The following is a 20,391-nucleotide window of genomic DNA, read 5'->3' as shown; positions in this document are numbered from 1 at the left end:
ATGAGGCGGCGTACTAGTCTGCTCTCGGACGTCGTGATATGCCTTCACCGTCGCCTTGTTCCAACGCGAAAGCACTGCCACTTTCACGACGTCTTTTGTTCACACTCTTGTAAGGCACAAGCATCGCCAATTCTGAAGAGGGTTCGACAGAGGAAGGCGTAGTCTGCATGCTACACTAGAAAGGCCTTTGAAGTCTCTTCTGCTCCCCATAGCATTGCACAGACGACTCTCGGTCGACTACTTCCACCTGGCTAGACACCTGTGCCTTTCTTCGGTCGCATTGATGAACAGTGCCTCTTCCCCGGTCCAGCTCGTAAGTATCACAGTTTCTCTCATGCCCTTTCTCTACCAAGCTACCACAGTCATAAGTGTTACCAAAATGATAACACTCTCTTCTCACGCCCTCTCAACGGTGGTGCTCAAGGAAGGCAAATCATGGTTTGATCAACATCATCTGATTGCTATGATACCAATGCGAGCTCTATCAAAGCTCTTTGTGGAGTTCCATCCCCTTCTCGCAATCGGCTACTGGTACATGGATCACGGTTTACGCTGCATCTTCCTGCATCTTTCGCATCGCTTTCCCGCAGCGTTTCCTCATGTCTCTCTCTGCACATTCTGCATCTTCTCTCCCAACCATCTAGAACAGACTCATCAAGCTCTGGAAAATTTCCTTTTGTGCATCCTGACGAATGACCTTTCCTCCAGTAGCCAAGTTGGCCAACTCAATCTTTTTCTTCTGCAACTCTACAATCTTCTCTTCGAAACTGTTGGCCATGATGAAGCGACGGATATGCACGTCTCTCTTCTGGCCAAGACGGTGGACACGATCGATGGCTTGCATTTCGACACCCGGGTTGAACTGTGGCTCCATCATGAAGACATTGTTGGCAGCTGTGAAGTTCAGACCTTGGCCGCCTGCTTTGATGGAGACGAGGCACACGTAGATGTTGGGATCGGTCTTGAAGCGATCGAGAACCTGGGTGCGTGCGCTGACGGACAGCTGGCCGTCGAGACGTAAGAAGCCGATCTTTGCGTCCTTGAGCGCGATTTCGATGAGATCGAGGTAAGAGGTCCAGCTGGAGAAGACGACACTGCGGATTGGAGGCTCGCCCAACTCGAGCTTGTCGCGCGAGTCCTCGACGTGGCGCAACAGATCAGCGATCAACGCCTTGACCTTGGTGTGAGGTCCACCGTATTCAGTACCCTTCTTGCTCTTGACCTGACCCCTCTTCTTCTGGCGAGCCTCCACGTCGTCGTCGACGTCCTTCTGGCTGATGGGGTGCATGACGGCCTTGATGTACTGCTCGCATTGAGGGCAGTGGGCGTAGTTGTCGCGAGTTTGGGTGGTTCTGAGTTCGTTCCAGTACTTGTCAGCGCAGGCTGGGCACACAAGGTGGAGACAAGGGGTAAGGTATCCGATGATGTCCTCATCTTCGTCTTCGCTGTCAGAAGAGTCACTGTCGTTGTCCGCAACTTGTTGTTCGAGGCGTCCAATGCCTTCCATGCAACACGAGCACACGTCCATGGTACTTTCACGCAAGAGATAGAATGTGTCGTAGATCTGTTCCTTGGTCATTGTAGGCTTTTCGGCGTCGCTTTCTTCGCCGAGATCGATGGCTGTCTCGTAGGATGTGCCTTGCAGGACCTTCATATCGTCCTCGCTAAGAAGTTCGCGACCGTGGGCACAGAGCAGTCTCAATCTGGTGATGTTGACCAAAACGTGAGCGTAACTTCTGCCTCTCAGGCGATCGCTGCCGCGTGTCATAGCGCGAACCTTCTTGTTGGCGTCCTTTGCGAAAGCGTCGTATAGAGCCTGTTCCTCGGATGAGAATTCGAGACGGACAATCTCCTCGACACGGTCAGGCAGTTCGATTCTGTCCTTTGAACGTCTAAGGGTAATACTGGAAACGAGAAGACGGAGGTTGTCAAGAACCTGTGGGTCACCGGACTTGAACGGGGCCATGAAGTGCTTTTCAAACACACCCTTGTCGGAGAAGGGATAGATCTTAAGAAACTTGACAAGAGCGCCGAAGTCGTCGAGTCTGTTCTGTACGGGGGTACCGGTGACGGCCCATCTACGCTTGCTAACAAGAGCGCAGGCGGCCTTGAATGTGGTGGTCTCTTGGTTGCGGATCTGATGGGCCTCATCCAGGACGATGCGAAACCAGGCAATCTGGGCAAGCGCGCTATAGTTCTTGGAGGAGGAGGCGAACTCGCTTGCTGCAATGCTGTAGGAGGTAACAACGATGTCGTACTGCGACAGAACATCTAGATCTTGCTCTCTCTTGTTGCCATGGTACATGTAGTAGCTGACCTTGGCGTTGTCGAGATGTTGACCAATCTGCTCCTGCCAGTTGGATATGACTGACTTGGGACAAAGAAGCAAGGTACCACCGGAGCGACGCTCAACATCTCCGGTGACTTTGTCGCTATCATCCATCTGGCCCTCGCCAAACTCTCTGGCCTCTTTGAGGGTGGCGCAGATCAACGAGAGAATACAGAGTGTCTTTCCCAGGCCCATCTGATCAGCAAGAAGGCCGCCGAGAATGGGACTAACCTTCTTCATCTCGTCACCGGTGATTACGTTGTACCAAGCTCTATTTCCATTCTTGCGAATTGCAAACTTCCAAAGGGGATCTTCTTCAGGAGGAGTTTGGGCTTCATGCTTGGTAAGAAACCAGAGACCCTGCTTCTGATGCTGCATCAATTGGGTCTTGACAAGAGTCGCATCCGCCTCAGCTTCGGGGAGCTCCTCTGGTTTGCCGAGTCTGTCAAACATAGAGAGAACATCACTCTTGATCTCTTCAGTTGTACGAACTCTAAAGCCTGTGGACTGAGCTGCGACTGTGGAGGAAGAGACCTTTGTTGGAACGAAGCTGTAACTAGGTACATGAGGGTTGATGACTTCGGTGCCGTGTGCAACAACGAGAGGCTTTGTAAGCCAGATCGAGCGTTGGCTCAGGTGGCGGCCAATACCTTTCTGTGCTTCAGCAGCGCAGTACATTGTGATAGAAACGTCCAGAGATTTGGAGATCGCTTGGCCAGGTTGTTCATCGGCTTCCTTAGGACGCTCCTTCAAGAGACATGCGAGACGGAGCTTCAAGTTCGGATTCTTCATCAATGGAGCCAGAGCGTTGACGGTGATGATGTCGAGCTTGCCAAATTCGATGCCCTTGCCATCGACGGCAAGATACACCTTTTCCTGTCCGACCCTGGGCTGGAGCTGCATTCTCGCGGGAGGCCAGTTCTCAGAGTACTTGCCTAGAGTTCTGTTTGCGGCGGGAACCTTGTGTGCCATTACCTTTGCTGTGATGGAGCCAATGCAGATCTCACGCCTTGGGTCCAGAGCAATTGACTTTGATGAGATCACTTCAATCTCTTCGTCGTCCTCTCCAGTCAGATCAACAGCAGCAGCAGCAGCAGCAGGGCCCGCCTCACGAGCACCCTGATCGCGTTGTTCCTTGAGGTATTCACCAATCACACCGCCCTTGCCGCCCTTGAACATGGCCTTGCGCTTCGAGTCGTTGATATCGTCGTCCATCTTCTGCTTCTTGGCGACGGGTGCAGCTTCGCGATCAGTGAGATTGAACTGACGCTCCATGAAAGAGCCGACGCCAGATGCGTTGTCATCTTGCTGGACGGGATCATCGTCGAGATCTCTCTTCTTGGTTTCTGAAGCGGTCAGATCTTGGTCCGTGATGAGTGGAGAGGTGATGGGATCCATGTTGTCAAGACAGAAGCAAAACTTGGGGCGTGCAAGATGGAGAGCGAGAAGTGGTGGATATGTGAAGCAGTTGTAGTGGGTGTTGGGATCGAGAAACAAGTGGGGGAGAGTAGTAGGTTGATGTGGTGGTGATGATGGCCGTTGTGACCAAGGAAGAAGTGGTGGAGAGATATTGTAGATGGTGTGGATTTGTAGTGGTGGATGGTTGGTCGGAGGAAGGTTGGAAAAAGTGGTAGAGGGTCGGAGGGTGGGAGTAATGATGGGAGGAGTTGACGAAATCCAAGTGAAATCGCAGATGAGGAGTAAGGGAACGAAGAAGACAATGTGAAGGGAAATGTCTAAACCATGGTTGTTGCTTTACTTACTAGCTGCTGCCGCTGCTTTGCGGGCGGCTTTCGGATTGAGCAAGGCTGCCCTACGCGCCGCAGCGTCCATCGAGTTGAGTCAAGTGTTCAACAGCACTCTAGGGCATACATGTGTCTCATTCAGTGGTTCAAACGTACAAACGTATCAGAACGACACGGCTTCGACGTGAGTGAACAGATCGTGAACAGGCTGCGAAGGGGCGGGTGAGCGTTGGTTCGTTCGGCAGATTGTCTGGGGCACCGTCATCGTCTCTTTTTCTCGAGCAGCCTTGCTCTTAGGCCGCGAAGGCCTTTGGACAACAATGACATGTGGTCTTCGAACGGTGATGTAATCGAGTCGACCTCCATCTAATCGAGTCACTATCATAGACGAGTGTGCATGTCATGCGGAAGCTCGAGTGTCTTGTGGAAGCCGCTTCGAGCCTTCCTCGAGTCCACGCCAAGCAAAACAAAAAGTGCATGTATCTCGACACTCGAGGTAACTCTTTCGATCGCCGTGCTCCTACAAAGATCGATATGAGCTCTTTCAAAGCCGTTCCTGGATCGGACGGGTACATTGTTGCGAATCGAAACACCTTACGAAAGAGCCAAAGGCGCAACAAGCCAGGGTATGAGCCTCAGCGAAGCAGACTTGGAAAAACAAGGCTCGGCTTCTGAGACGTGGAAGGCAGATCAATATCAACGTCTTAGGAGACCAGGTAACTTTCCGTATCGATATACTGTCATCAATCGTTCAATTCAGGTTTCCTAAGTATACACGTGGTATCTGTACAGCCAGCGCCCTGCAATGCATCCAGTCCCCACCTCCATGCAAGAGCCCAATTCCGGAACACCGTTGTCATGTTACACTAGCACCAGGTAAAGACAGGAGCTCTACCCTTGATCATTTCAATCCTCTCGACGATGACCTTTCTTCTGTAGCCTTCTTGGTCTTCTGCTGCAGCAAAACCTAGGTCACCATCTAGCTCCGCATCATCCACATCCACCTCGTCATTTCTCTTGTTGATTGCGAAGGAGAACCTCCTGCGCTCGCCAAGATTGTCGAACAATCGTCTCGTCTCATCAAGACTCAGCCTTGACTTTGTGCGGATCGCGACAGGACGTGCGGACCTTGACTCTTTCGCAGTATCGAAGGTAAAGCCCTGCACACTTGAAGGCGAAAGAGGAGCGATGCTATCATCGCTACGTCTAACATCTCCACTACTGTTCTGTCGCGAGATGTTGAAGCGGTTATTTTGAGGGTGATCGGGACCAAGGAGACTTGTCTTCAACGGAGGTGCGGAAGCATAGGCAGCACTGATGTCCATCTCTTCCTCCTCTCTGATTCCTGGCCCTTTAATAATATCAGCGTGCTTGTGACGGAGGTCGTTGGATGGGCGCAGAGGAACGGCCACAGGAATCTCCACCAGATCATCCCATACGCAAACGCGAGCACGTCTAGTCAGTTCCAGAGGACCGTGATCCGGCGTCTTGAGAGTTTCGACAACGTTCCAAGCCTGACCTTTCATGACGGCGATTTGTCGTGCAAACATCTTCTCCTGGAAATCGGCATCTTGCTCGAAACACTTGCGCAAAGCAATCTGAGTTTCGCTCCACCATTGTTTCGAAGTCAACAAAGGGAGGAAATGTTGCTTGGTCTTTTCTGAGAAGGGACGGCCGATCAGAGATACTGGCAGGAAGAGCCAGCCGAATGGGAAGCTTCTCCAAGCATCAGGATGCTTCCAAGGCCAAGACAGACTGTTGTCGATAGCTCCCAGAGTCACAGTAGCAGAAGGTCTTGGACTGGTCTGGCCGCCTGCGGTCATGCTTTCCTGCCTTCTGTACGGGTCTATTTGCCCATCTGTCTGCTTATTTGGAGGTTCAATGACTATTTCTGCTTCCTGGGTTTGTTGATCAATCCTAATCATCCAGTTGTCGAGCCCGCGGTCCGTATTGCGCATGATGTAATCGAGGATCACGAGCTTCTCGAGCTGTTCACGAAAGGATTGCTGAAGAGCGGGCGTCCAGAAGACTTTAGTGCGAGATCGTCGTCGATCACTGTATGGGGCTTGAGGTCCATCCACATCTTCGTCCTCGTCATCGGAAGGGGCACCCCTGGGCCGGCAATCCTCTCCCCATCTCCTCTTTCGCTTTGGTGCAGCGTCTGTCCTGAATCCGGAATTGTGTTGATCGGGCCACGGGTGTTCTTTCAAAAAGATGTTTGCGTCCTTGAAGCCTTTGAGGAAGACCTGGAAACTGCCCTGCTTCTCAGGAAATGGCTTGCCTTTGCGATAATGTGCCCGCCTGTCCCAGAAATCATAGAAGAAGGCTTTGGAGGAAAGTGTGACCACGTCTGTGTATGGTACTAGGTGCGTCCTTAGCCGGCTGTCCAGAACATAGGCTGCTGCTTCGGAGATATAACTGAGATTGGGAATGAGACATGCTCGTCCAAAGAAGAAGGGAAACAGGTTCCGATGAATCCATTTTGTCCACTTTGGGTTCTTTGATGCGTACGGCTCTTCGTCCTTTGGCTTGAATACCCCGACAACCTTACCGGACGTGTTTCGTGCAAAGTAACTACCGGAGCTTCCTTGAGCGATGAGTTTCGGCTGCATGCCCATTTCAATAGCAACTCTGACGCTTTCCACAATGTCGTCGAATTCGATTTTGGATATCCTGTCACCACTGGGCTCGTCGTCTTCTGAGGCCAATGTCTCTGCTGTAGCTGGTCTGATCCAATCGGGAGCCTGGAAGACCGAGTGGTGTATCTCCAAGTGTTCCTCCTCTTGCGATTTGCCCTTGATCTTGCGGATCTTGAATTTCTGAGCGATGTCATCGGCCCATTTCTCCAATCTGGCATTGATGGCCTTGATGTCGACCCCGGAGTTGGTGCGTCGTCGTCGATTGGGAGGTCGGCCATCAGGCAGATCCATACGCTCTCGGCGTTTTGGTTGTATAGGTGCATAGCTCGTGCCATCCGCTTCAACCGAGATGCGGGACTGGCCTTGGTGAATGTCCTCGTCGGAGAGGTTTAGATCGTCATCCTCCTCTTCTGCCTGCGCAATTCTGGCATAACCAGACGTGGCTGGCCTGGACTTGCCCATGATGTGCTGTGTTGAGCTGTTTTCAAGATAGACAGGTGGCCGGTCAAGAAAGTCACCTCATGCTGGAACACGAATGGCGATGGAATGACGACTGGGGGGCGCCAAGCTTCCCCGCGTACCACCATTTATAGGAGACAATCGGTTTCATCAACCAAACTTTGGTTTCAACAACTGTTGGGCAAACTTTTATGCTCCGCTTTACAAGCATGATGTTTGCGGTAGATCAATTCTGGCCAGCATACAACCAAAAGCACAGAATGGTGAACGCACGACACGATGATGATGTAGATTGTGAGGTATCAGCTGCTTATCGTGGCTTGACTTGTTAACGATGGGTGCGATACGGTAGACCTGGTCGTTTTCTCGATAGCAGATTCCAACTTTCGAGTACGATTGCACCGCCTTCAGTCGTCGAACCATGCTCGCTTGTGCGCCAGGATCATTGTAGTGTCTTTGGTAAATGAAAGAGCCCCTCAAGGGCCCCTGATAAACTCGTACCCCGGATCAGCACAACTTGCTTGCGAGGGGTCAAAGCTCGTTGACACCTCCAGGCAAGCGCCTTCCGTCGTTCGACTCGAGCATACACATGTCAATCGCAATCAAGTATCAACAGCCAGTATCATCATGTTGATCTGTACCTGCAAACGATCGTCGATCGTTTCCGAGTAGGACGGACCTCATCTCTGTCTCTGCGTGACGGTTAAGGGATAAACTTCTTGTACTGTGCTTCCGCCAATCTCTCCTGCCTCCACCGTTGCGTAGCCGTCGAAGGCGAGCTGTACTTTGATTACAGCTGCGGCTCTCGAAAGGAGCTCTGTTGCTGTTGACCCTGCTCGCAACTTTACAGATGACGTTTCTTGGAGTCTTTCGCCTCTGCTTCAAGCCCTGGAATGAGTTGACAAAACTACAATCAGATTGAACTCGAAGTCCATGGAATGTCGCTATATATTCTTACGTTTGCTCAATCTGAAGAGAGATCTGGGCAAAGTGTAATATCATTGTGTCTGGTGCATTGCAAAGCAATGTTTACCATAAACCAGAATGCTGTCACGGGTATCTGGACAAGATAAAAACGCAAGACGGTAGATAAAACGCCCACTAGAACCGCTTTGCGTTTCTGCTGTTGTTTTGGCAATTTACTTCGACGCCGAACATCAAGCCTCTACCGTTGTCATTACATAGTTGCCACCCCTGGGCATGTCTCCAGGACGTATGTATACTTAGGCATACGCTTCATGAGCAACGAATTGATCTACGACCTCTACCCCGACACTCTTTTGTTCGCCGCTATACTAATCACTTCTTAATTCAGTCATTCATTCTTTTAATATTTTCTGATCCACACTCCTTTGCTCTGATAAAGACTCTGTCGACCACCAACAACATCACCATACCGATTGACGATATTCTCAAGACCTTGACGACCTAATAAACGCTACAATGTTTCACCGATCTTCCATGGACGCATACAGACCTACTTCGATCGACACTTCGTACCGCCCTTCTGTGATGGATGCTTACAGACCCAAGTCATCTATGGGACTTCACTATCCTGTCACCCTCACACCGCCAATCTACGCTGAAGACAGGCCCTTCTTTGCACACATGGGACACGAGATTCCTCGACCATCTTCAGCTGCACCCATGTACTCCGGGCCTCATTACTCTGTTCCCCAAAGATCATTCAGTGGACCTATGCAGCTTCCGGGAGTGTCGAGTCTGGGACCATTTGGGGCAAACCCAATGATGATACCAAGGTAAGCAAAGCATTCGTTCCAGAATTTGTTGTTGTTTGGTCGGAAGTGGGGTACAAAGGGAGGAGTTCGGTCGGCGTCGGCGATAATCTTATCAAGGGCCAGGATTCGGCAGGCGCAGCCGAGATAAGGCCCAAGCGTGTGGGAATCTCTGCCCTACCCTATCAGCGCATCGGCATTGGCAACGCATCTCGCAATTGATACAGGACTGATTCCTTTCTTTCGCAGGACTTCTAATGTCATGCACACGATGAATTACGCAACTTCAGCACCTGCTGCCACTGCTGGTGGCCAGCAAAACGGACCTGTAAGTGAAAAGACTCGAGGGTTGGTCGCGAGTTGCGTTGCGCGTCGCGCGATCCCTTATCCCTTATCTTTCAAATCGATAACGAGCGTGAGACTGACTTGAGCTCGTCACACAGCCTGTATGCCAGAACTGCGGTACAAGCACCACTCCGCTATGGCGTCGCGACGAGATGGGCTCGGTGCTCTGCAATGCTTGTGGTCTTTTCCTCAAGTTGCACGGCCGTCCTCGTCCTATCAGCCTAAAGACCGACGTTATCAAGAGTCGCAACCGCGTCAAGACAGCCACCGGCCCCAAGAAGAAGGTCAGCGAACACAACCATGATGCCCACTACCATCGCATGTACTGACGGCTCCTCAGCCTTCGCTTGAATCACCTGGCTTCCACCATGATCCCAACATGTCAATGGGTGCCTATCCTCCTCAGCGCCGCGAATCCGACCGCATGTCTTCGGGAGAACACCATCGCTCTCCTTCGCCAACCTCTCGCACAAACGCTCCCGCTCATGTCGTCCATCACAATCCCAATATCGCTCCCCAGCACGTCTTCGATAACGTCTCTCTTGCCGAGTCTTCCTTCCAACCCACCGGCCTGCCTACATTTGCTCTTCGCCAACCCTCTCCTGCACCTTCCGCCAACGGAATGCACCCCGAGCACGCCCACCCATACTCAGAGAACAACAGTTCGCTGAAGACACGCGTGAGCGAGTTGGAGGTCATCAACGACCTCTTCCGTGGTAGAGTTGCCGAACTCGAACAGAGCGAGCAAGACGCCCGTGCAAAGGCATCTGCGGCCCGTGATGCTGCAGACCAATACAAAGCCGACCTCAACGCTGCTTTGACCCGCGAGTCTTCTCTCAAGAAACAGTTTGAAGCCCTCGAAGCCGAGTTTGAGCAGTACAAGGCTCACAATGCCCCTCCATCGAAACGTTTACGCCTTAGCGACGTTGTTCGTGACGATAGTCCCTCGGCTGACTCGAAACCCGTCGAGTCTACGACTACTACTGTGGCTGCTTGAACGACCTTTCCCACAAAAGACTTGTGATTTAATGCTTACGGCGGCGTTGGTGTTGCTTTTGTTAATGATGTCAGGAATTAGACCATACCCCGTTGTCACATCCTGTTGCTTTATGCTTGTTTTCTTGCAGCTCCTCACACTTCACTCCTCTATCAGCATAGAGAAAGAGAGAGCACGAACCCCTTCTACGGAAAGAATCCTACCCAAAAGACAAATACGAACCCTTTTTACCACCTACTACCAAAAGACCCTCTTCCCTCCTCTCTTCAAGCTTCCTTTCGTGACATCTACATCTCGCGAGAGCTCTACGCATCAGCTGCGTCGCCACTCGCCACTCGCAGCTCCCTCGTATGTGGCCGTTGTGCTCGTCATCTTACTCGCCGTTGTTATAGCAATCTAACTCTGCCCGTCTTTCGAGATTGCCAACTGTGCCGTAGGCTGGCTAATCTCGTAACGGCACCCTGCTCGAAATAGGGTTACATGTCATACCTGGTGATTGCTGCAACGGCGGCGATTGCACAAGGCAGGCAGCAAGATTTTGGGATAATCGAAGGTAGGTTTCGTCAAGATATTTGGCCGATCTGACTGCTGCAGTTGAGCTCATGGGTCTACCATCCAATCAGGACTCTTCTAACTTTTCGACATGGTTGTTGGAACCTCGTCAATTGGAACTTGGCCCTTCCTTTTCAGCAGGGAGGGTCTGCAGGTAGGCGAGCTTTTCCATCGGGTTGTTCTTTCCTGCCCACGTTGAGAAAAGTCGTCTTGATATCTCTGAGTCTGAAGGAGCTCCGCCTACCCATCTAACCCAAGTTGCGTCATGCTTAATTCATTCGGTACCGCTCTCTTGTAACGACCGAAGCAGAGCAATACCGAGCTGTAGCAAGGCACATTTACGCCTTGAGATATCTACAAGCGTGGCATACATCCCGCACACGAAGAGGAGAAGAGGCAAGTTGATGGGAGCTGACTGGATGTGAGGTCGACTTGACAGTCAGGTTATGAGCGCAGATCACGATACCGCAGAACGGAAACACATGTAGCTGTCTGAAGATCTAGGCCAAAGGGCTCGACTCGTCAAGGGGTTCGACAGCTATTGACAAGATCGAGGTGCACTACACCTTCCAACCGATGCCTTCTATCCATATGACACTTTCTGCTCGCTACCAACACATCTGCCCCTCTTGTCCACCACGATGTAGCCACTGCAGAAAATCTTTAAAAATCCTTCATCGTGACTCAACACGTAAACCCCCGGAAGCCCAATCTGATCACGAGGCAGAATGGCAGACGAAGTTTCATCAAGGCCTTCAGCGCACCAGACGTCATGATGCCACTGAAAGCCTTGTTCCAAACTGGCATCTTCAACGTGAGCTTCAAGAAGCGCATTGGATGTGCTAGCCATTGCAATGGGACCTTCAGCCAACGCCACCACATCTTGGGACTTGCTAATTTTTTCCAGAAACTCTTCAATGCCGGGGCCCCCTTTTTCAAGGACAAGTTCTTGGGGTTCAAGTTGTTCTGTGCAAACTTCACCCATCCGTCTTTCGTAAAGATCTTGGACTTCATGAGTTTGTTGGGCTTGTACCATCCTTTCTTAAACGTTCCGGTCTTCCTGAGGCTTTTTGCCATGTTCTTTGATATTTCTGACATCCTCTGAGGCACCTGCACTACCGCGTTTTGCACGTCCTTGACAGACTTGAATCTCAAGTTCTTGAGATTAGACTTTGGTATGTGCTTTGGGATCTTTATTTTTTTGCCGATGGGGTTGTGCTCCAAAGCGTCTTCGAAGCCTTCCTCGACGAGCTTGAAACCGGGGTTCTTGTTCACTTGTTTGATCATCTCGGAGAAACAAGCACCGGCTTCAGCACCCTTGGCCATGGTCAGAGTACCTTGTATAACAAAGTTTGCGCCTGAGCTGGTCGACTCTCCGGAGGGGGCGCGGATGAGTGTGTGCCCGCCTACAGGACTGCAGGTGTTCAACCTTGTGAGTAGAGCGTCAGCGGCTGCTGAGGCAATCGTCCAGCCAGCATAGCCTATGATTTGGAAACTGCCGTCCGCTAAGAAAACAAGATTACCAAGTTGGTCTCCCATGTTCTGGATTGGAACGGTATCTGGACCAGTGATAGGATCGCTATTCGGTTCTGCAGTAGGAAGGACAGTCGGTTGGGCAGTCGGATCTGCAGATGGTTCGGCAGTTGGGCCTGGTGTAGGGTCGGCAACCGGTTCCTCGGTAGGATACAAAGATGGACTGACTCTGACTGACTGATAGCTGGAGATCATCTGAGTTGGAGTTGGTACTCTGGTAGGATAGCCAGTGATCACATTCCAGCTGCTTACGTATGGCTCAGGCACTTGCCACTGCGCTCCGTCCGCAGCGGTTTCGACTGTATCCATTATTTCGTTGTAGAGTATTTGTTCCATCGACAGTACTTGTCCTTCCGGTATAGTAGGCATGAGCTGAAATTCTTCAGTCTGTTGGCCAAATCTCCTTGCTCTTCTAAGGGCTTGTCCGACTTGCAGCTCTTGATCAAAGAGCCACTCGAGTTCTGCTGCAGGCTGCGTCGGGTCACCTAGACCAGGGCGATATGGCCAGAACTGCTGTAGTCCCTCGATATCCAATGTCCCTTCGTTAACAGGAAGCAGATTTTCCGGCAAAGAATCCAGCCACCGGGTCATGGGTCTCGCCTGTCTTTCAGTCAAGGGGAGAATAGTTTCGCTGGTTGAGAATTCCTCTCGCATGTTGTACAGGTAGTCCATGAAGAACCTTTCCAAGCCTAATGTTCGTATGGCCACCTGGTTTACCGCCGCCGTGTAGAGTCCGACATAGTTTCTTAACAGTTCAATAAAGCTTATTTCATTCGCGCCATTGCCCTCGAAAAGGTTGTGGAAGTGGTCGCGAATGTCTCTTATGAGAGCAGATCTGTAGGCTCTTTCGCCAACTGCAGACAGGAGTGCTGCTGGGAGGGTGACAGCAAGTCTGCGCCTGCAGGCATCGCCACACTGCAACATATGCCATCTTTCGCCATTCCTCAGGGCGGTGCAATCGATGGTGTTCTGGTCGTATGTGATGCCTTGTGTACCGTCATCTACAGTGGTTTCGTTCATACAAGCCTAACGAAAAGAAGGCTTTAGCGTGAATATTCATGTGCTACTTCGTGACGGCGCAGAGCGATAACGAGTTGCAACAAGGGCACAATCGTGTTTAATGGTCTTCGCACAGGGCCGATCGAACGACACATCTCGGCGATGGTGAGTTTTTACTCACATCCGTCTCATCATCTCGCTTCGTGGGAAATTTCCCCCATCTTGCCGTGCCGGCGATGGCCAACCTGTGAGCCACAGTGCGGTTACTTGGAGGGGCGACGGCAGTAGCCTGTAGATCCGTGCCATTCGATGTAGTGGTCTGCGTTGCAACGACTTCGTGCCACTCTAGTCCATCGTTCGAGATCGTCGTCGTGGTATCCAACACAGTACTCCCATGCTCCTCTTCCTCTTGATTCAATATTGTCGTCGTGGTGTCCAGCACAGTAAATCCATGCTGACTCCCTCATTCACAATTGTCGTCTCAGAATCCTGGACTTCAGACCATACCTCCGTCACAGCCTCCGGCTTCGCTTGCTGGGTCACCCAACGTGTCGAAAAAGTCGTCTGCTCGTTGGGAGACTTGTCTATAAATCTGGTAGACACTTCGATGATTTGGAATCTGGTTTCAATCGCGTTGGTGTACTGAACAGCAAGGCTCATGAGAGCCATTGCCTTTGTAAGCAACATTGGGACGGGACGGGTGCGCGAATTCGAGGGATCGTGTGAGGGAGCGAATGTCTGGGGTGGTTCCTACTTGCCTTATAAAGCAGAATTGCCCTCTTTTGTGAACCTTGTCATGTTTTCCCCCTCTTTCCACCTGGTGGATTTGATCAGCGTATAAACTGGGGAACTGTTTAGTCTATTGTTGTGGGGAACAGGGAATCTTCACAGGACTGGACCTTGCAAGAGCGCTGCCAGAGTTGAGTGGAAACGGGGCCTTTCAGGTCTGGTCATATCACGCAAAGTCAATGGATACGACTACGACCAGAGCGTTGCTATACTTCTCTGCAAATCAATAGTCTCAACAAGTTGGGGCGTTCGTGTCGAAAGAGCGATTAGGCTAAGAGCAGTGGTTGACGTACCAGATCGGACGACCCCAGTCTCCATTCCTTTGAGAAGACCAATCCTGTGATACTTTTTACCTCTATGGGCGAGAGTCGGTGGGGAGCCAGGACTACTGTTGACGTGAGCAGAATTGAGCAATATTTGGTGGACCTCGGGAGCTGGTCTGTGTTAAAATTTGAGTATGCGCATTTCGTCAAAGTATATGCCTCCACCCACACACCCATTAAACTACGCCAGGATAAAGAGGCGCTCACGCCGGATCTGCCAAGAGGAAAGGTGGAGGTAACAAACAAAGGGGGGTGAGAGAAGAGAAGTTTGGTACAAACAACAAGGCAAGAAAGCTAAGAACCGGGGGACGTTCTTCTGGGACTTGGTGCAGAGAGGTATGCGCTCAAAAGTGACCAGTGGATCATTCATTAATTCTCGAAAATGGCATCAGCGTGTTCGAGCAGCGCCTGCACTGCCATACGCTGAGCTTGCATGTCCGACATTTCGCGTTCAATGCTCAGGGGTCGCAAAATCGTAGGTGCGAAAACGACTGAGAGGTTGAGCGGTGTCATCTGGAAATGGGTTAGCATGTTTTAGAAACACATCAAAAGATGACTTACCAAGTTCTCTGACTCCTGCTTGACCACACGGCATAGATGCTGTACCAGGTACTCCAACACATCATGGTGGGCTTGCGGCATGGCCTCCAGCGCTGCTTTGATGCCAGCAATCTGCTTCTCCTTTTCTGTGATTTGGGCAGCCTCGAGCAACGGATCGTAAGTCTCGTAGGTGATTAGTGGGTTGGGTAGCTTGCGGAAGTATTGCTTCAGCGCGCTCGTAACAGCGTGGATATCGAGGTCTGGATCCGCGATGTCGTAGATACCATCCTTTTCGAAACCTTGCTGAATGAGCTTAACCTGGCCACTTCCGCCAGATTTTCTGTAGATTCCTTCCATGTCCATACCACGTCTCTCGACCTCTTCGATGCAGTGAGTGACGATTGAGGGCAAGATTCGCTTCTCATAGTCGCAGCGTTCGCGAAGGTCAGAACCGAACAATACTGAAGACGAATTAGCACGCTGAGGAGACAGTACGATAATTGCCGAAGGCTTACCGGATGGGGGTTCGGCAAGCAGGTTTGAACTGCTGCCATTCTTTCCAAGGGTTCCTGGAGGCTTCATACCATTCTTCTGCCCAGACGAGAAGAAACCGAAGCCCTTGGCGTCACCAGTCCTTAGGGGTTGATCGCCCATAATCGCGCCAGGGCCTGCCTGCATCTGAGAGTAGGGCATACCAGTGATGTCATAAGTGCCATCAGCTTTGATAGGCACACCACGATCGTTGCTTCCGGCAAATGCACCCTTGATGCCTTTGGTGACATTCTTAGCCAGACCAGACGATCCTTTCTTCCAATTAAACTTTTTGGGCTGTCCTTTGCGGATGTTGACCACTTGTGGTGCTGTGAGAACAGTGGCTGGCTCTGCGTCCGCTGCGTGTGGCATTAAATCATGAAGACTAGATGACTCTTGCAAAGAAGATGAATGCAACGAGGTCATGTCGCCCCTACTCGAGCCGTTGTAAATGCCCAGGCCATTAGTAAGGGGCGATCGATCCATACTGCCGTTCTTGACATTGTGAGATTTGTACATATCTTGAATGCCGCTGACCAGCTGGTTGTTCAGCTCGGCCAACTGAAGGTTCTTCGAAGACAAGGATTCAAACTCTTGCAGACCCTTGTCCTTGACTTGAATTAGGTTGGTAATGTCATCGGTAAGTTCGTTTCTCTTGTGTACGAGATCCTCAATCTGAGAACCGAGATTGTCCTTCAACTTCTGTAAGGAATGTGCAAAGTCTTGCAAGATCTCAGACTTCAGCTGACTGATGTCCAGCGGCTTGTTGTCCTCCTTGGCTCTGGTCAAATGCTCGGTCATGATTTCGAGCTCACGAACAACCATCTCACGCTGAGTGTCAAGGAATGCCATGGTCGAGCGTTTCTCACGCAGTTCGGTGTTAACCTGCTTGATGTCTGCGGATGTGTCCATCTTCTCCTCGAGACCGAGCTTATCGGCCTCGAGCTCGGCGATCTTCTGCTGAGCGCGGCGTAGTTGGGATTTCAGAGAAGCCACATCCATCTGACCAGGCGAGGATATCGGGCTGGTGATGAGGATGGGACTACTGATGTCAGCCGAGCTGATTGTGGGCGTCTTCTGGAGCGGTATCGATTTATCGCTGAAGCTTCTGCCATGTTTCACGGCATTGGAAACACGGCGAAGTACACCGGCATGCTCGTTTTCTTTCCTTTTCTGCTCATCACCCCTCAAGATGCGGGACATTTCTTCTTCCATAGAGAAGGCTTCCCCAGCGCTATGCTTTGGTAGATGTGTACGCCAGACTCTTGGCGAAGCTGCAGGATTATGATCAAGCTGAGGGTTGCCAACAGATTCAGCGCGAGGTCGCTCAGTAGCAGGTGGTGCAGGCGGCAACCTAGGAGCAATGAAATCATCATTGGCGACAGACTTGCTCGGAGCAGAAGGGCGATTGGCAGCTCTGGGTGGTGCCATTGGTACCTCAATGCCACTTGCAGTGGTAGATTCGGCCTCAGTGCGTGGATGGGACGGAGCATCGACAAACTGAGCGGAGGTTGCTGATTGTTTTCGTTCGTGAGCAGCATCGGCTTGCTTGAGGGCGGGTGTCGTTTCGGGGGAAGCGACGCGCGAGGTGTGTGTTTTATCTGTGGCAGGTGGCAGGGAATCACCCCTGGCAGGATGCTTTGCAGCTGGTGGGCCAGCAGTCGACGAAGCTTCGCGGAGCTTGGGGTCATCGAAGGGATTGATACTCGAACTAGGCGTATCCACAGAGGCGGGTGAAAGAGACAGATTCGAGTCTGTAGGGGTGTGTCTAGATTGCGTTTGGGTGTCTAGAGAGGTGGGCGAATTCTTGCCAACACGAGGACTGTTGCGCGACACTCTACGATCGCGAGGCACATCCTGCAGCTTGAATGGTTCCGGCGGGGCCAAGCCGAAGTTCGCACTATTTGTAGTCGGTAGACGAGGACGCTGCTGGCTGGTGACGGAGGATGGCGAAGCAACGGCTGGTGTAGTAACGGGGGTGCTGTTGCCCGACACGTTGCGGAGGCCCTGCTGACGAGTCCTATCGGCATGGGTAACGCCAGGACTGCGGATGCTGTCGCGCTCAGTAGAGACGGATCGGGAGGACGAGGGTCGGTTTCTCTCGGATCTCGAGAGAGCACCCTGAGGAGAAAGGTTATCCGACATCCTCGGCGTAGATTCTGGGTGCGAGCGGCGTGGCAGAGGGGGAGGAGCAGGGTTGGGATCGTAGGCCATAGGCAAGAAGCCGTCGTCAACATCGGACATGGTGGTCATGGTGTTAGATGACATGGTCGAGGCGCGCTCCTGCTTGTATGTGCTAGCTGGTAGAGTGAGGGTGTCTGGCGTCTGATCAGAGAGGACACTTGTGTGAGACAAGTGACGATTGCTACCTTTCTTGCTGTCGTCAGACATGGACATGGGCGACGTATCCCGCTTCCTATCATGGCTGGCCTTGAGGTGGTCACTTGAGTAAGAGCCCGAGGGTGAAGCCTCGCGCAGAGCACTCTGTGGGACGGCGCTGGGAGGGAGGGCAGGAAGACTCTTGTCCAGCACCAATGGGTTGCTGGCCCCAGCCGCTATTTGTTTTGAAGCTTTTGCCCTTTTCCGCCGCCTTGCCATCAGGCTCTCGTGACAATTCATGCAGAAGATGCCCTGGCTGGTACGCGCATAACGCAGATTCTCGATCTTCCTCTTGCAGTTGCGGCACTTGAAGCAAGTGGCACAGAAGGCTTGTTCGCCCGTCAGGATCGCAAGATCTTCGATCTTGTTGCCGCAAGAGTCGCAGCTGTATGTGCAGTTGTTGCAAATGAGGGAGCCATCACCCAGTAGTAGTAGGTTGGCGTCGGAATCGAGGAGTGTGGCACAAGAGTGGCAGCGGAAACAGCCCAGATGCCATCGGTGGCCAGCTATACAAGTGCTTGTCAGCAAGTGGGCTACCCCTCGACGCTGTGTGTGACTTACCAAGCTCAAAGGCTCGCCCCTGTTCTAGAATCTGCGTAGCGTGAGAGTCAGTCAAGCTGTAGACAGAGATCAACTCTTGCAATCAGGTACCTCGCCGCAGCCTTTGCACAAGAAGACCTCATCCTCCTCCATGGGAGATTCGGGGTAGTTTGAGTTGTTGTCGGCGTCCATGATGGCGGAGTCCGGGAGCGACGATGACGCGGGAGAGGCCAAGGTGAGGGCGAGAGTGGACAGGTGTGGTCGCCAATCGCCAGCTTGGAGGTGATGCGACGGGCCCACAGGCCTAGCAGGTTGTAGGAGTCGATGCAGACGGGCAAGCGAACGGGTGCAGCGAACGGGCAGTGGTGTTGTTTCGCAGCAGCAGGGCAGATGGCAGATGTTTCAGCGAGTGGAATCGCTACGTCGATACAGCGCAACGGCGGGGCCTGGTGGGAGACCACGTCCGATGTGGATTGCTGCTAGTTGGATGCGCACGCATGCGATGGTCGCGGTTGGGACCTGTCGAAAATGCACACTACAGTCAAGGGTGTTTGGACTTTGCAGGTGCACGACGAGCCTCAAGCCAAGCGGCCGCTCCTGTTACGACGGCGATACAACTTTATTTCCCTCTCGTTTCCTGAACATGGTCAGATCTCCACCAATCCATCGCATTAATCCTCTGTAAATTACACATATTTCTCCATCCTACTTCCCAGACCTGCGTTTGAGCTTGCTTGCCGTGCAATTGCTTTCCTTGCAGACGATCTTATCAACTTCATCAACCTTTACCATGCACGCCTTGCTCAAGCCATGTTACTGCTTTGAAACTGCGTAACGGCCCACTGCTGACGACTCTCTCCGTTACTTATTTACAGACAATACTCCTGGCTATTCGTCTGCCTAAAACCCATCTATCACGCCTTCAAGCATGGCACTCATCTACAGTATGGCATTTCCGTACAAAGTCGTGCCTTCCTCAGGTTCGGCTTCATCGACCACTCCGGCCTTGAGATAGGTAGGTAGCACGGGCCACGAGCATGTCCCACACGCGTTTCGCCGTTCCGATCAACCCTCGAGCGCTCGAGCAGCGTTACCGTTCACCGCTTTGCACGCTGCAGCCTCCCGCCGGCCTTCTGCTCGTAGCCCGGAACATCTACAAAAGCTATCACTTGTCTCTTATAGGCTTATACTATCCCTCAACGTCTTTCGATGTCGTAGCATTCTCCGCTACAAACTTGTGGCTTCAAGACATCTCCAATGCTCCGTCCGGTGGCGCAATGTCATGCGACACCGGTCCTGCATTCTGAACCTCGGTCACGCCAAGTCAATTCTTCTCAGGGGCTGAGAGCGCGCCCTTTCGTATCATTGGCTTTCGTCTTTATTACCGAACAACTCAACTGGGACCTCACCTCAGCTCCTGCGCCAAGCCAATCAGAACAAGGGCACAACTTCTTCAGAGTCTGCTCACCGTCTTTATCGTCGTCGCTATCTCGCCTCCAGGGCCGTGTCAACTGTCAATCTTGATGGACCCTCGTGTGGTGGGGTTCTAATATTGCGCTGTGAGGGTATAGTATCGACGGAGATGTTGCAAATCACTCCAACATTTCTCCATGATTCGAGTTAATATGATGAGATATGATGTTTTCTGATGACACTATGAAGATAGGTACACTTTGCATATTCGCTAGATGTTTTCGATTCACGCTGTCCAGCTTGACAATAAGCCAGCGCGAGAGAATGCTATAACAAGGCCATCCGATGTTCCTATCAAAGGAGTGTCCACGGGAGGTCGTTTCTATTCTTGGATACTATCACGATTTTGAGCAGCTACAAGCAGCAACCTTACGACGACAACTTTCTCTCTTTCCCTCTCACCAAGACGGAATGGTCTCGCCAAAGCCGAAGAGGCATGGGAACATCGGGTGCCGTGCTCTATAGGCAAGTCCTCTGTTTTC

General features: G+C 51.8%; 5 protein-coding genes across 5 annotated transcripts; 1 reads left to right on the top strand and 4 right to left on the bottom strand.

Annotated features, from left to right (window-relative positions):
* Positions 1-432: 432 nt before the first annotated feature.
* Positions 433-4,481, bottom strand: AUEXF2481DRAFT_37313 (uncharacterized protein). The gene is made up of 2 exons (XM_013490858.1): positions 4,093-4,481; positions 433-3,675 (listed from the first exon to the last, which is right to left on the bottom strand). Exons 1-2 carry the CDS (start codon positions 4,160-4,162, stop codon positions 641-643), a joined length of 3,105 nt encoding a protein of 1,034 aa, XP_013346312.1. The 5' UTR covers positions 4,163-4,481; the 3' UTR covers positions 433-640.
* Positions 4,482-4,811: 330 nt separating this feature from the next.
* AUEXF2481DRAFT_37312 (uncharacterized protein) lies at positions 4,812-7,247 on the bottom strand. Its single transcript, XM_013490857.1, has one exon. It carries the CDS (start codon positions 7,173-7,175, stop codon positions 4,941-4,943), a length of 2,235 nt encoding a protein of 744 aa, XP_013346311.1. The 5' UTR covers positions 7,176-7,247; the 3' UTR covers positions 4,812-4,940.
* Positions 7,248-9,053: 1,806 nt separating this feature from the next.
* AUEXF2481DRAFT_544181 (uncharacterized protein) lies at positions 9,054-10,490 on the top strand. The gene is made up of 3 exons (XM_013491065.1): positions 9,054-9,236; positions 9,352-9,537; positions 9,594-10,490. The coding sequence occupies exons 1-3, from the start codon at positions 9,171-9,173 to the stop codon at positions 10,248-10,250; spliced, it is 909 nt and encodes a 302-aa protein (XP_013346519.1). The 5' UTR covers positions 9,054-9,170; the 3' UTR covers positions 10,251-10,490.
* Positions 10,491-11,219: 729 nt separating this feature from the next.
* Positions 11,220-13,067, bottom strand: AUEXF2481DRAFT_37309 (uncharacterized protein). Its single transcript, XM_013490856.1, has one exon. The coding sequence runs from the start codon at positions 13,005-13,007 to the stop codon at positions 11,487-11,489; it is 1,521 nt and encodes a 506-aa protein (XP_013346310.1). The 5' UTR covers positions 13,008-13,067; the 3' UTR covers positions 11,220-11,486.
* A 1,748-nt stretch (positions 13,068-14,815) lies between these two features.
* AUEXF2481DRAFT_2695 (uncharacterized protein) lies at positions 14,816-18,628 on the bottom strand (the record flags this gene model as incomplete). The annotated part of the gene is made up of 6 exons (XM_013490680.1): positions 14,816-14,959; positions 15,008-15,447; positions 15,502-17,835; positions 17,887-18,402; positions 18,458-18,488; positions 18,548-18,628. The coding sequence occupies 6 exons, from the start codon at positions 18,626-18,628 to the stop codon at positions 14,816-14,818; spliced, it is 3,546 nt and encodes a 1,181-aa protein (XP_013346134.1).
* Positions 18,629-20,391: the final 1,763 nt, after the last annotated feature.

The sequence above is a fragment of the Aureobasidium subglaciale genome (assembly GCF_000721755.1).
Source record: "Aureobasidium subglaciale EXF-2481 unplaced genomic scaffold scaffold_4, whole genome shotgun sequence".
NCBI classification, from domain to species: Eukaryota; Fungi; Ascomycota; class Dothideomycetes; order Dothideales; family Saccotheciaceae; genus Aureobasidium; species Aureobasidium subglaciale.
This window is presented reverse-complemented; position numbering and strand designations above follow the sequence as displayed.